Source organism: Ostrea edulis, chromosome 9, assembly GCF_947568905.1.
Source record: "Ostrea edulis chromosome 9, xbOstEdul1.1, whole genome shotgun sequence".
Taxonomy (NCBI): domain Eukaryota; kingdom Metazoa; phylum Mollusca; class Bivalvia; order Ostreida; family Ostreidae; genus Ostrea; species Ostrea edulis.
In genome coordinates, this window is record NC_079172.1 from 39,189,598 (window position 1) to 39,206,327 (window position 16,730).

The window sequence follows — 16,730 nt, forward strand, 5'->3', positions numbered from 1 at the left end:
CGGGTTGATTGTGACGTCATGGGCAGAGTAACGTCATAATTACAGTATATGCTCTTTGGTTCCAAACTACAGAATGTATGCAAAGACAAGCTCAGAATATTCCATCTTTATTCGTAGAACAAAGTACTCCCTGAGATTTGACACTGTGCGGAGTTTTGTGCAAAGGGAAACCGATTGAATTCATATTTGATATTTCCGTATCATTTTATACGAAATTGACAGAATTTTTTTTGCTTTGTTTTTTGTAGTTTTGAATATCTATTGTACCATTTCAATACAAATTCCATGATAAAATTCATATTCCTTCACAGAGAAATTCCTGATTACACAATTTTCATTTTGCATTGCATTCAGAGATATTCATTGCATACTAATTTTAAGTTCACCCCCCCCCCCTTCGTACATTATCTATCTTAATTACTTTGCACATATACCAAATGAAATCTGCAGTGAACTTAATACTATATTTCATCTATGAAATTGCAATTCAAACATCCAATTGATTTTCAAAATCTAGAAATCTCTGGGGTTTTTTTAAGTATTGATACAAATTCAACAAAAACTACAGATGTTTAGAAAAATATTGTAAATATTGTGCTTATTGAATAAACAATTTCAACGATCGAATACATTTTGCCTGTCTGTAAATTTGTAAATTTCCGGTGGATAAATGTAGATTGAGATGGTTTTATGCGAGATTTATCTGCGTGTAGAATATGTAGAATAATAGTTTCTCTGTTTTTGTTTTATTTTGCTACCGTCGATTTCATAGAATGTGATAAGATTTTCTAGGTTACCACACTGCTAAAATCGTGTACACAAAAACAAAATTCATCGATATCAAGTTTTTGTTCAGATCAATTACTTTGTTATGATTTTAATCTGATTCATAAGTAGTATTTTCCGATTCGATGAATGTTTCATCTCTCTCTCTCTCTCTCTCTCTCTCTCTCTCTCTCTCTCTCTCTCTCTCTCTCTCTCCATCTTCCGATAGTGTTCATCTTTTGCAAAGCCTTTTTCTCTCTCCAACCAAACGTGTTCATCTAGACCTAAATCAAAATAGTGGTTTTTTTTAAATTTCCTTTTTGCCCTCCCTCCCCCCTTCCCGATTGAATACTTTTCTTAAGATATTAAAAAAAAAAAAGTGTGATTTATTTATCGCCCATACTCCATACAATGTCAATTCTCTAGGACTACTTTCCCCTGAATAATGAAGTTAAGGCGTAGCGGAATATTGATACTGAGCTGACTATTTTTAAAGCTTGCTGTCAGTTAATTCAAAACTTAGTAAATCTGATTAACCAACTGAGTATAACTACATGTATTTACGTAGTTGGCGGTTCCTACTGTCCTTTCTGACATTTTACATATTTTCAAATAAAATCTGCGACATTACTACAGAATTTTACTTTAGTCGAATTTTATATCCAAATTTCCGGGGGAATCCTACTGAAAATTTAATTTTCTTGGAGAATTCTATTCTAGATCCGGTTCTGTGGTGGAAGTCTACTCCTAATCCAGTTTCCACGGAGAAAATCTTACTCTCTAAAGTTTTCCCGAAGAAAATTCCAACTCCAGATCCAGTTCTGCGGAAAATCCTACTCTGGTACCATTTGGGGGGGGGGGGGGGGGGGGGGGGGGAGTATTTTAAGGGGTCCAGGAAATTCTACTTTGTAAAACCAGTTTCGGAATTTTTAAATACAATGTATTATAGATGATCGTAGAGGAACCAAAAAGATCAAAAATCTCGAAATTTATTTCGCTATTTCTTATTTTCAGATCTAAAGACATTTTTGGTCACGTCACATTCATCCGGTTGCCATATAATGCGTCGTCTTAAGATAACTCTATCTATCTGTGTGTTTCATGTCTTTTTAAGCCATCACATGCAACAAGCCAAGCTCTCCTCAAATGAAATACATGAGGGCATGAATTGCGACGATTTACGCCAGAATACTTCATGAACCGCGATAGTGCGTGCGTGATGTGCTTCGTCATCATGAAAAGTGTTGAAATTCCCAGCCATTAAAATAGACGCACTGCATTTATCAACATTCAAACGTACATTGTTTTTATCTGCATCGCATTCACGAGGAAATGACTATTAGATACATGTAATTTATAGTAACAAATTCTCAGTTTATTGATTATTTTAATTAAGTACTTTGATATGTCAATCCAATATTATAATGTCGTAATTATGAGGTATTCATTTTCTCGTTGTTTTGAAATGTGTATGTCCAGAGACTTCAGGTACAGCGAAATACATATTTTCTCGTAATTTTGAGATGATTATCTCGTACAGGTAATTACCAGGAAATTTACTCATAATTTCGATATCGTATTTCATTACAACATCGTTTCTTGTAATTTCTCAATTTTTCTCTCTCAAAATAACGAGATCATCATAATTTTGTAATTAGGAGAAAATGAATTCGAAATTTCGTGATGAAAATATCTTTATATTGTGTTTTGTTTTTCTCGTGATTTCGAGTTCTTTTCATTTTCATTAACGAGATAATCTTATAATTATGAGACAAAAATTTTGAGTTTTATTTGTTCATAAAATTGCCATAAAATAATTTCGTGACAGAAACTGTATAAGTATCGAAACACCTTAATAATTTCACCTTAACAATTTGATAATATGCGATTAAGTTGAACCAATAAATATCGCTGCATTAAACACGAGAGTTTAGCTTTATAAATAACGCCACAAAGATAAAGGATGATGAGGACCACGGTTCTAGTTTTAGCGGTAAGGTCTATAAATTGATCAAGTAGGCAACTATTGACTTATATTCCAATATAATTTCAGAAACAGATTTTTAAAAATATAAATCTCAGTAAATCACAAATGGGGGGAAAAATGCGAAAACAAAAAAAATCCATCGATGTTTCTACTTTCATTATAGCCGAAACGTAGGTTAGCAGAACATTTCATTAATGTATTTTTTCTGTCTTTATAGGAATACAGTGATTTTCTAATATTGTCGGTGATCTCTGTTAATTAAAGAAACGTCATTCGTTATATTTCAGTTCTGTAACAATGTAGCCCGGACAGGTAAGCTTTATATCACGAATCTACACGTAGAGGTATACTATGCAGCCTCCTCTGAAATCGGTCAACATAGTTTAAACAAATATATATCTGTGTGCCCTACATGTACATATAATTTATAGTATCAGTTACATTTACTGTATCAATAATAATTTGGTCATAAGTAAGGCACGTTGCATTGTCCACCGATTTAATGCAGAACCTATCCCATGTTTCCATTGATTTATAGTCTTGTAAAGCCCAATTTTTATTCCTTATAGTCACATATTGGAATTAATTTATTTTGTTTTAATTATAAAGGTTTTATTCCAAATTGATAGGTCAATGTATTTATGGAGAAATTAAATCTGGGTCATTGATAAGTATATAACCCCTAACTTTTGTCTCCCATCCGGCAATTTAGCATTGCATATACATATTCTTTGCTGCCTTTTTATAGCATTTATTTGCAGTAGCAAATATCTTTAAAACACTATGATAGAGAATATGAAAGAAATAATAATGACGGTTTAATTTCCGAAGAAAATACATTTTGATTGCTATATACAAACTAAAAATTAGTGGAATTTTTTTTATAAGTGTAATCTATGAATTCGTGATGATTAATTTATAAAATCGTGATGCATAATTCATAAATTCGTGGTGATTAATTTATAAATTCGTGATGATTTTATAAATTTCTGAATTCGAATACGGATCCCAGACTACGAGTTTCAAAATTCCTAACGAGATTGGTCGGACTCGGGGGGGGGGGGGGGGTAATCAGGATGAAAAACATCAGAAATGCCAAATTTCACTTTCTTACTTTCAAGTTTAAACTGATGATTTAAAAATATTTCCTTCTCTTCATTTGAAGCCACACAAGGATCATTAACATCCCCAACAACACTCCGAGGAACAACTACCCCTACCAACGGTATGTTGTACTTATCACTCCCCCCTTTTTTTACCTCCGAAATAATGTACTTAATGTAACACATGCAATTATAAACCCTATCTAACTAGTGTCTACTTTATTATCGAATCTCCCACAAACAACAGCTGAGTTACGTCCATACACTTAAAGTGACTGAACAAAACTTATGAGAAAGTAGTATTCGCCATGGAATGAGGAAAATGTTTTATTCTCGAATAAAAGTTGGTTCACAATGTACTCATTTAAATCACAGTGCCTCACATCGTCAGAATTTTTTTAAAATTTTGATTGGGTTGTTATGCTACAGTCACGTTTTAACGGATGAGGATATGACGTCAGTCGTTACGCTATAGTCACGTTTCAACGGATGAGGGTATACAGTCGTTACGCTACAGTCACGTTTTAACGGATGAGGATATGACGTCTGTCGTTATGCTGCAGTCATGTTTTAATTAAGGGGGGGGGGGGGGTAAGACGTCTGTATGGACTGACATGTCGTGTCTAATTTGGTGTACTCATGAATGTCGTGACAAGAGACTCGTGGTTTTGAAGCCAGACATGGGTCCTCAACATCCCAACCAACACCCCCACCAACACTCCTATGTTGAATGCTTGACAAAAGAACAGTCAGGAAGTCTGGAGTGTGTATTGCTGAAATGAACGACAACACACAGCTGCTTTCTTATAATTAGATAAATGTTTATATTTGTCCAATATGATTTTGTATACACTAGTACTGCGTGTCTTCTGAATACGGTTTGTCCTGTCTTGAACACCGTCAGGATATGCAAACATTGCATGATGGGGGGGGGGGGGGGGGGGGGGGGGGGGGCACCACATCAGGTATATGGATGTTTACCTGCACATGACTTTTGAGATCAATATAACTTTCCATCTACACCATACTTTCCGGAATGCGATCGGTTCAGGTTGTCTGATAGTCATATTGATAATACGAACAGCTGACTTCTATTTTCTTCTGTTTTAGAGACTTTTCGGGAGTCTGACGTGAAATTTCCCTACGGTACCTATGGCCGGGTGAGGATAGAGAACACAGAAATTTGTTCTGATGCTTCACTCGACAGGACTGTCGGAGAGGCACTGTGTCGATCTAAAGGTTTAAGCGTGGGCGTCCTTGGGAGGTATCGGACAGCGTGTTGTATTCATTTACAGAAGAACTTAAAAATTCGTATTATCAAAACTTGTTAAATGTTTTTACATGTAGCTGTTAAATGTATTTACCCATTCTGTGCTTTATCTATTTGAAATACTTGTAAATATTTAATGTAATGTCAGCAGTATTCTAAGTTCACTAGTTTTGGAAAGTGTGATTATTTTGTTATATCATGTATTTCTTATAGGATTTGTTTATCTAATGTCATCACACCTCCCACAAGAAATCGGGTCGCTCGTCCTTCCTTAGGCGATTTTATTTCTTCGTTACTTAGAACCGTCATGTTTTGCCATAGGATGAGGATGATATTTATTGATATTCATAGGTCGAAAGGTTCAAGGTCAGTCAAACTGGACACTAATATAACAAATCGTTTTCTGGACTTTAAGTGATTTGTCTTTTCACCCAGAGTGACATTACTCACGGCGACTTACCACAAATCGAATGTTTGGTCTTAATGTCAATATCTATCAAACTATATCCTGATATACATATAGAATAATACTCCCCGAGTCATATAGTGATATCCATTTTTCTCCTGAAATCACCAAGGTTACAAACATACATGTACTTAAAACGGGATGAAGAAGACAGACATCAATTTGTATTTTCAAAAGGTCACACAAATTGGACTTAAGACTTAGAAAAAATGGCCTCTAGGTCGTACTAAATTTCTCATTTCACTTGTATTCACAATATCAAACGAATAAAAGCATTACATATCCTCCGCCATCTACCACCTTAACTTCAGTTCGGTAGGAACAATGGAAAACTTCTGCATGAGGTACAGACCTACCTTTGAGGTTTATGTCTCTGCTGGTGCCTGGCGAGATGATATCCTTGAAATAAGACAATCTTTTCTTCTTCTTTTTCTTGACATTAATCCCATGATTTTCCGATTTGCATCGTAAAACCCTACGGTGTTATACTTTTAAAAGTGTTCGTGCGTCGCCATACTTTACGTTGCGAATGTAAACAAGGTTACGGATTACAGAATGTACATACGAATGATTTATGCATGGGTTGCAGCAGGATACCATAATTAAATTTCATTCAGTTTCTTTAGGAAAACTCAGTGGATAAACACACGATACCATGTTTTTTTTTTTTTTATAAATGAATATTTCGATAAAACAAGTATGCGCGGTCTCACGCTCGTAGCCAACCGGATGCCGTTCTGCGCATGTTTGCATATTTTATAAAATTGTTGTCAGTGGTGGTATATAAGCCAAACTAGGGCTAGGCAGTTCTAGTTTCATTTTTGAATTCATTCCATATTTTTTCTCTATTTTGGTATTTCCATTTTATTAAATACCAAACATGTCTCTATCAAAACATATTTCGTTTTTACAGATTTCGATATTTTTTTCAGAGATAGATTATATACAGATAATTACAACACTTCAGACGTTACCTGTTCCGCGGCAGACATTACTCACTGTACAGTGACAAAACACACCGCCTACTGCTCTCAAGTTGTGTACCTGTACTGTGATGACACATGTAAGTTGTGTACGTCTACTGTGACGACACATGTAAGTTGTGTACCTGTACTGTGATGTCACATGTAAGTTGTGTACCTGCACTGTGATGTCACATGTAAGTTGTGTATCAGTACTGTGATGTCACATGCAAGTTATGTACCAATACTGAAATAGGACATGTAAGTTGTGTACCTCTATTGTGATGACATATGTAAGTTGTGTACCTCTATTGTGATGTAACATGTAAGTTGTACGGAAGCCAATGGGTGCCAGGATATAGAATTAGTATTCATTTAACTGGCGGCCTCCACTTATTATCTGGCGGCTGCCATATAAATTAACTGGCGGCCGCCACTTGATTTACTGTAACTGGCCGCCGCCACTTATCATCTGGCGGGCGCCAGTTAATTTATGTGGCGGCCGCCACTTAATTTAACTGGCGGCCGCCAGTTAATTTATCTGGCGGCCGCCATATAAATTAACTGGCGATCGCCACTTAATTTATATGGTGACCGCCATTCAATTTAAATGATTGATATGGTGGTCACCAGTTATTCAGCTCCTCTCTCTCTCTCTCTCTCTCTCTCTCTCTCTCTCTCTCTCTCTCTCTCTCTCTCTCTCTCACACACACACACACACACAAAATGAAAGGGGTGCAATATAAATGTTTACGATATCAAATATTGACAAATTCGTGCACGAGCAAATCTTCACGTGTACATAATATACCCAACGTATCAGGCACGTAGAACAACGTATCAGGCACGTAGAACCAGGGGGCTGACCCTCCACTTTTTTTGACAACGTTCATTTTCTGTTATTTCCATATGCAAACAGAGCCCCCTCCCTTCAATTTAGGAGTGCGAATTTTGGGCAAAAGAGACATATTTAGGTTCTTTTTCTGCTTGTCAACAATTGTAGAAGACGATTTCTCTTCTGACTGTCCCTACACTTTGAAAAACGATGCTACGTGTTTGCGTACTATTCTAAATCTTTCCAAAATAATCACTCAGCAATATGAATTAAATTGTTTTTTAAATTGGCTGCCGTCATGTATAAAGTAAGTGGCGGCCGCCAGTTAAATTAATATTATAATTCTATACCCTGGCTCCTATCGGCTTCCGTAAGCTGTGTACTGTGATGACACATGTAAGTTGTGTACTGTGATGTAAGTTGTGTACATCTATTGTGACGTCACATGTAAGTTGTGTACTGTGATGTCTCATGTAAGTTGTGTACTGTGATGACATATGTAAGTTGTGTAAAGTGATGTCAGATGTAAGTTGTGTACCTCTATTGTGACGTCACATGTAAGTTGTGTACTGTACTGACATGTAATTTGAATACCTCTACTTACCTACATGTAAAATTGGAATATACCAGAGAGTTACAGGTCCACAATTCTCAATCAACAACGCACCTTTTCCTGCGCAGGATTGAGGTATCATATCGTTGTATTCTTGCATCGCCGTCTCAAATTTTTAATATAAAATCCTTACATATTTTCCCACGACACTTATGTCCAAACATTCTTTCAAACATTCATTAAAGCGCCATACAAACAGAAAACTCACAGCTTTGATATATTCGGTTGTTGACTTAGCCATATTAATAAAAAAGTCGAGCTGATGCATGATGTTTTCATAAGGGGTAGGTTTAAAGCTCTTTGACATATCTCACGTCTTAGGAAGAGAGCTACAGTTCTAGTGGCACATGTAAAGATCATTCAATTGTCTTAATAATCACGTTGAATTTAGGTATGTTTGACACGTTGAATTTAGGTGTGTTTGACACGTTGAATTTAGGTATGTTTGACACGTTGAATTTAGGTATGTTTGACACGTTGAATTTAGGTATGTTTGACACATTGAATTTAGATATGTTTGACACGTTGAATTTAGATATGATTGACACGTTGAATTTAGGCATGTTTGACACGTTGAATTTAGGTATGTTTGACACGTTGAATTTAGATATGTTTGACACGTTGAATTTAGGTATGTTTGACACGTTGAATTTAGATATGATTGACACGTTGAATTTAGGCATGTTTGACACGTTGAATTTAGGTATGTTTGACACGTTGAATTTAGATATGTTTGACACGTTGAATTTAGATATGATTGACACGTTGAATTTAGGTATGTTTGACACGTTGAATTTAGGTATGTTTGACACGTTGAATTTAGATATGTTTGACAAGTTGAATTTAGGTATGTTTGACACGTTGAATTTAGATATGTTTGACACGTTGAATTTAGATATGTTTGACACGTTGAATTTAGGTATATTTGATACGTTGAATTTAGGTATGTTTGACACGTTGAATTTAGATATGTTTGACACGTTGAATTTAGGTATGTTTGACACGTTGAATTTAGATATGTTTGACACGTTGAATTTAGGTATGTTTGACACGTTGAATTTAGATATGTTTGACACGTTGAATTTAGATATGATTGACACGTTGAATTTAGGTATGTTTGACACGTTGAATTTAGGTATGTTTGACACGTTGAATTTAGATATGTTTGACACGTTGAATTTAGGTATGTTTGACACGTTGAATTTAGATATGTTTGACACGTTGAATTTAAATATGTTTGACACGTTGAATTTAGGTATGTTTGACACGTTGAATTTAGATATGTTTGACACGTTGAATTTAGGTATGTTTGACACGTTGAATTTAGATATGTTTGACACGTTGAATTTAGATATGTTTGACACGTTGAATTTAGATATGTTTGACACGTTGAATTTAGATATGTTTGACACGTTGAATTTAGGTATGTTTGACACGTTGAATTTAGGTATGTTTGACACGTTGAATTTAGGTATGTTTGACACGTTGAATTTAGATATGTTTGACACGTTGAATTTAGGTATGTTTGACACGTTGAATTTAGGTATGTTTGACACGTTGAATTTAGGTATGTTTGACACGTTGAATTTAGGTATGTTTGACACGTTGAATTTAGGTATGTTTGACACATTATGTCAATGGTATCTAGCCATCTTTCATCTCCGCTTCATTTCCGTCCGGTTTTTTTTTTATTTGTGTTCAATAAATTTCATAAAAATTTGGGTTCCTGATTTATATGCGATATTTTTAGATAAACCTTCTGTGCATTCTTCCCGTCCGCCGACGACTAAAACTGCGAGTCACATTACACATCCGACCATTTTTGGTAAGACTACCCTTCGTCTTTCTTCTTCACATGAATATATACGTATCAACACTGCGCAAGTTACGTCCCTTGTCCGCAATCTTGCGGTTAGAAATTCGTATTTTCTTACGTTGACCTTTGTAATTTTCTGGTCTGTTGCTTTGACATTTGTTATTTCCATCAATTGCAGTCAACTATGATAATGCCCCGGGGGTGGGACAACCCATAAACTTGTATGAAAACTAAACAATTAGCTATATTTCACAGTAGTAACCCCTTACATTTGGTAGAGTCATTCAAAGAAGGAAGCTTGACTTTTCACCGATTAACCTTTGGCTGACCATACAAAGGGACGTAACTCGCGGCGAAGTGTTGATAGTCTTAAGACATTCGTATTCCACTGTAATGGAATTTTGTTTTTTTATGTATTTTGTTTTTTTGTGTGTGCTTTTAATTTTTTATTTCTTATAAATCAATATTCTATCAAATAGCGACAACCAGGCTCACTATAACGGCAAAAAACATAAAATAAAAGTTCTGGAGACATGTTATAATGATGAACTGTCGATGATCTTTTTCCGTATTGAATATAAATGAGTTTTTCAAAAGAGCTGATTATACTGAAGTTTAAGCTTTGTGAATTTGTTGTTAAGTTTTGGTTTTTGGTTGCAGGAACAACACGGAGAGTGGGTAAGAGTTATGCCCCCCTTTCAAACAGAAGACCTATATATTTTATTGATTCTCTTCCTTATCCTTTCCTCCTGCCTATCTAAGATACACCCTAAACCTTTCCTCCTGCCTATCTAAAATACACCCTAAACCTTTCCTCCTGCCTATCTAAGATACACCCTAAACCTTTCCTCCTGCCTATCTAAGATACAACCTAAACCTTTCCTCCTGCCTATCTAAGATACACCCTAAACCTTTCCTCCGGCCTATCTAAGATACAACCTAAACCTTTCCTCCTGCCTATCTAAAATACACCCTAAACCTTTCCTCCTGCCTATCTAAGATACACCCTAAACCTTTCCTCCTGCCTATCTAAGATACACCCTAAACCTTTCCTCCTGCCTATCTAAGATACACCCTAAACCTTTCCTCCTGCCTATCTAAGATACAACCTAAACCTTTCCTCCTGCCTATCTAAGATACACCCTAAACCTTTCCTCCTGCCTATCTAAGATACACCCTAAACCTTTCCTCCTGCCTATCTAAGATACACCCTAAACCTTTCCTCCTGCCTATCTAAGATACACCCTAAACGATTTCCTTCATTTTTAAGGATAGAGGTACAATGTCCAGGGACCATAAAATATTTACTACTCTTCTTAGGGGTGTAAACGTATAGAAAAAAAAATCTGAATTCACCACAAAGTTGAACTTATGTAGCAAATATATTTAGCCTCAGTTCAGATCGTTGCCAAGACGACAGTAACAGACAGTGACTGCACTAGTGCTTTTTGTTGGGCAATGCAAAATTAGAAATCCCCAATAACCACAGGGGTAATATTTGTAATTCATTCCTCCATTTTAAATTTCAATCATTACGAATAGGAGCACATGTATTTGATTCCATGTAGTATGGTTGAAGATTCCAGGTGTACATTTAGTTTTGTCATTTCGAATGGCGGAAATCAAATAGAATTCCACTGTTTTATTCATTAACATTTATAAGAAATCTGTCATGTTTGCTAATTTTAATGATATATCACGTGATTTTGTCTACTATTTTACAGTGAGGATTTATGTAACGTTTGACTTCGTTCTTGGAGGGCGGGTGCGGTCATGGGGCGAGCAGATCTGTTACGACACATTCACTGCAACTGCTGGCAAGGCATTGTGCTCGTCCAAAGGCTTTATATACACCTACCATGAAAGGTATATTACATATCAACAAAATCCCATAGACCTATTGCCAAAAGGGATTTTTTACGTAGCTGAGTCTCGCAGGTGAAATATCGTAATCAGGGTCCGTCCTAGTCTGTCGTTCGTTTTTAACATATCCTCTGAACTACTGCATAAAATTATAGGTGTTGATCTCGATTCCTATTCAGTGAAAATTGTGCAGTTCCAATATAAATTGTTGATAATGGCCTATATTATTTCACCATTACGCCTGAGTGATGTCCCCTGAAGATAGGGGATTGAATTTCAATAGTGCAACGACTGTAAGTAATGCGACTGTAAGTAATGCGACTGTACAGTGATTTTAATTACTTATTTAGTTGTGTCCCTGTTGTGAACTTTTCGCAAGCAATGTGGGGCCATGTTTTAAGAGGGCACGTGGTAATCGCAAATTCTGGGATCTTTCCGGCAAGCTCTGGAAAGACGTCTTGAATGTATTACGTCCACCGGAAATACGAAATTTGTACAAAATAGACGCTTCCAACCATTGTGTAGGTCCTTAATTAGTGATCATTAACACGTTTTAGACTTACTATAGGAAATTCTTATCGTTCTTAGCAAATATATATTGGGAAAAAAAGACAATGAATATTTTTTATTTGATAAAAAAAGAAGGTTACCGTAATACATTCCCGCTTGCCAGAAAGGGCGGGGAATGTGCGATTGTGGAAGTGCAAATCAAATTCATGTACATCGAATTATTTTCATTTTACACTGTGGACAGAATACATAAAGAGCCTGCATCATTTATCATCTGAAACATATTCATCTCAATTGATAAAATCAGAGTGGAATACGTTCATGAATATTATCGCTTGTTTTTACAGTGTTTTTGTTGATTTAATTATTTTTATATAAACAGCTGCTTCATTTACTTGTAAAAGGTTTACATATTACATGTTGACGTAACAAATAGTAAGGTTCTTTTCAATGTGAATTTCAATCTCTGCATTCGAACACCTATGGCTGTGTTAGTTACACTTATCTGTCAGTATGCCGTAACAACCCTACCCTTCCCCGACCCTGGGGTGTAACATAATGTACATTTAAAAAAAGAAAGTGTTCTCAATGAATGAAACTTTATATTGTATTATACATATATAATGCTATTTATCAAATCTAGGTATGATGAAAAGGATCAGTCATGTAAACTAGACAATACATTTTGTACGCTATTTGTTGATAATATAATTAGCACGCATTGACTGACACGACACGCCCCCAAACTTCCGCTTTAAGTTGATGTAGGCCATTGGGCAGCCAAATCACTTCTGGCAAACAATTATTGCTCTTTCCTAAAGGTGTAAAAAAAATTCTCATGGGCATGACTTCAGGTCTTAAGGATGGCTATAAAACGTCAAAAAGAATTAACGTCAGCGCCACCTACATATCTCACATTCTAACTGCGAGCTAGTTTTACCACGCCATTATTCTATATGTCGTTCGTTTTAGTTTTGGAAAAGACTTTATCTTGCTATGCTCATTGACTGCTAAATTCAGGGCCGTAAATTACATGGAGGCGGGAGAGACAGCTGCCTCCTCCAACTTTTGAGCCAAAAAAAATTAAAATTTAAAGTTCATTAGAATTTATGTTGTTTCCAATAACTAAGAACATGATACCTCCCTTAAAAAGCATTCCAAATCTTTCTTTTAGAATGAGTTAGTCAAGTAACATCTTAGAAGGCCCTAGAATCAAGGATTTTGCACGAAACGTGTTCAGTGTGCACAAAATGTGCTCAGCGTCTGGGGGCCTGGGCGGCCCCCAGACCCCCGCCTAATTTCCTGCCTCCTCCAAATTGAAGGTTAATTTACGGCCCTGAAATTAGATATTAAAGGACATCTAGTTTCAAACGAAGTGGTCAGAATTGTTTTTTAAAATGTTTTTTTCTTGGGGATTTTTAAAATCTGAATAATAAATAGACATTATTCATTTTATCGAACTTTTCTCTCTCCATAGGACACTTGTCGACAACTCTGAGCAGATCGCAGATATGTTTTGTTCTACACAAGATGTGGATTCCTGTTTCCTGCGAGCACCCAAGACCTATTGTCGATATGCTGTTTACATTCACTGCTCCAGTAAGTAAATCACAATAGACCAATTAACAACAGCAATTAGTTTGATTCCACACCAGCACCTGAAGTATGGAAACTACACCCCCCCTTCTCATCTGATTTTTCCGCGGCGATAAGTTATCTGAAATGTGTGGATTCCCTGTCTATCTCATCCCAATTTCAATTTATGTAATCGTTTCACGCTTTTTGGAGAAGCCATACTTCAGGTGCTTGTGCCTCAAAGAATATTTGGGCTTTTGTTTGACTGATCATGATTTTATTGGGAAGTATTTATGAAGAACGAAGTCCATGCAGCTTGAGTTTGTTATTATTTCTCGTCGAACTTTGCTAACGCTAATTTGTAATCAAAGTACTGAAAGTACTGAAAAGCGCTAAGCTGACTTCATGAATTCTGTATGTAATGTTAATGAGCAGTAACAACATTAAAAAAAAAAAAAAAGGTTTATGCATTATTCTTTATTTTCGCATAACTAAGTAGTACATTTTCTGTAAGAAAATAACAAATATGGATTGGAAGCAATGTCCTGAAACTTTTCAACACGTAAATATAAATTTTATATGATGTTGTTAAAACAATTGTCACTATGATAATTTTGATCCCACACTAAACTAAAACCCTGTCCTTGGATCATGAAATTTACAATTTTGGTAAAGGACACCTGTTCTTATTAAATATCTATAATCAGAATTTAGTATCAATAGCATTACCACCGCTGCGGTGGTCCAGAAGTAAAGTGTTCGCTCTGTATGAGGGCGGTTGGGGTTCGAATCCCGGCCGCAACAGACCTAGTTCGTTAAACAGGTAGTGACAGTTCCATCACCAAACTCTCGGCATCAGGTGTGAATGTCACGGGTCCTCGGAGATGGCCTTTAAAACGGATGGCCCGTGTCACAGTAGGTGTGGCACGCTAAAGAACCCTCACTGCTCAATGGCCGTAAGCGCCGAGCATAGGCCTAAATTTGAAGCCCTTCACCGGTCTTGGTGACGTCTCCATATGAATTAAAAATTATTGAGAAGAACGTTAAACAAGATACAATCAATCAATAGCATTTAAGGCTATGTTATTCAAATATTTTACAAATGAACACTTTATACCCTGTTTAGCTCCCACCCATCTTCCCAAGGCAAGGGTTTCTGATCCGCTCTGCTCCGGTCCCTGGATCATTAAATGTTCTACATTACTATGCATTTTTTCTCTCTTACAGATGTGATGTTATAGAGAAGATCATTTTTGGTAGAAAATCTAAAAACAGTTGTAATGGTAATTTTCGGTATAAAGTGTTCAATTGTTATTACGCAACTAACTTACTGTTGTGTTCCAGTTAAATAGTGTATGAAATATTTTTAGAATACAACTGATATGAAACAAATCAATAGTTTGATACATATATGTAAGTCACTTATAATAGAAAGGAACAAACAAACTGGACAAAAAAGAAAATTACACATAACCACATACACTAACAAATGTCACATGTCAAAAGACACCAATAATGCAGGATTATGAAACGCTTTACATCCATTTCATTACCTTACCAGAAATCATTTAAATACACACATAAACATGCATCTGTATGACTTGTACTACAGAATCCAGTGCATAATTATCTGTAAATAGCAATCAAACCATGAAAGTGGACTTATTTTTTGTAATCAATAATGAAGTTATTTTCAATTCAAAATCAGGTTGGAGAGAATCTGAATCCAAATAAGTCCGATAAATACATGTATAACTGAAAACAAAATTTAGGAAGTTATTTAGAAAAGATGTTCATCATACATGTGCAATATTACTTCGAAACTGAATACTGCGTCATCAACAAGAGCTCATTTTTAACATGAAAGTTAGTGCAAGAGGATATACTAATTCAAATATGATGATGAATTAGATTAACATATAAGCATGGATTTACATTTAGCAATTGTAGTGATTGTTTGTTATACGTAAATCTAAAAAAAAAAAACCAAAAAAAAATCCCCAAAAAACCAAACCAAGAGTTTGTACACAGGTATATTAAACGCTGTACTCATCAACTTGTATGTATTACAACTTCTTGTGTAAAAGCTCATATTCATATTGCAAAGGAGACTCATCCGTTTGTCTGAATGAGACATAGTACACATTGCTATTGTTTTAATTTATAAAACAGTTCTTTATATGAAAATGCCAATAACCTTAGCAAAACACCATAAGATTCGAAGCTTATGTAGGAGTTCTAATATGAAGGAAAAAAAACGTAACAGAAGTGACTCGCAATAAATATGGAAAATTTACAACATGTAAATATAGCTAAATGAGAATCCCAAACTAGGCACTGAAAAGTTACAAAATTAATTTTCAAACGGTAATGTTCAAACCGCTGTTAGAAATAATGAAGAGGCATATCACCAAAAAACTAAATGCATCTTTTTTATATGATGAAAAGATCGTTCAGCGAAAACAAAATGTGGGGACAGGGAACAACGACAGTACATCCATGCCCCTCCCCCTTCATCATTTGTACGTTCGGAAATACATGTAGCATATGCATGTCATTGTAAATTGTTTGTTTGAAGTGCAAAGAAATTGAAAACACGATTACTTTTCGTTGTATGTAGCGTGCTGTGGACCGCAAACCATTTCACATTCATGCTTGACACAATGGCAATGTTTATCTAACACTTCTTCTAAACATATGTATTTCAGTATACAGCCCTCGTAAAATTCCACGCGGTGTTTTGAATACTTGAAACCGGGGTATTGTCTTCCATAATATGATATAATATAATATAATATAATGTTGTACCTTTTATCTTTTCCTTGCCCCAAGATTATTATTTTTAGTCTCATTTTTGAAACTAAATCACGAAATCAAATTTGATTGTGTTGACGATGATTCTGAAGAATATCTTGGTTGTTTAGAAATAATAAAGTAAGCTTAAGTTACACCGTTGCATCCTCTA

The 16,730-nt window shown here is 35.6% G+C and overlaps 1 protein-coding gene across 1 annotated transcript in view; it reads left to right on the forward strand.

The window, feature by feature from the left end:
* Positions 1 to 2,712: 2,712 nt before the first annotated feature.
* LOC125659908 (uncharacterized) overlaps positions 2,713 to 16,730 on the forward strand; it is a 34,289-nt gene continuing 20,271 nt past the window's right edge. Inside the window, exons 1-9 of the mRNA XM_048891705.2 lie at positions 2,713 to 2,758; positions 3,040 to 3,064; positions 3,918 to 3,977; positions 4,966 to 5,119; positions 6,524 to 6,654; positions 9,752 to 9,826; positions 10,478 to 10,495; positions 11,542 to 11,683; positions 13,668 to 13,789. Coding sequence (XP_048747662.2) covers positions 2,729 to 2,758; positions 3,040 to 3,064; positions 3,918 to 3,977; positions 4,966 to 5,119; positions 6,524 to 6,654; positions 9,752 to 9,826; positions 10,478 to 10,495; positions 11,542 to 11,683; positions 13,668 to 13,789 — 757 coding nt within the window. The 5' untranslated portion in view covers positions 2,713 to 2,728. The remainder of the gene's footprint in view (positions 2,759 to 3,039; positions 3,065 to 3,917; positions 3,978 to 4,965; positions 5,120 to 6,523; positions 6,655 to 9,751; positions 9,827 to 10,477; positions 10,496 to 11,541; positions 11,684 to 13,667; positions 13,790 to 16,730) is intronic.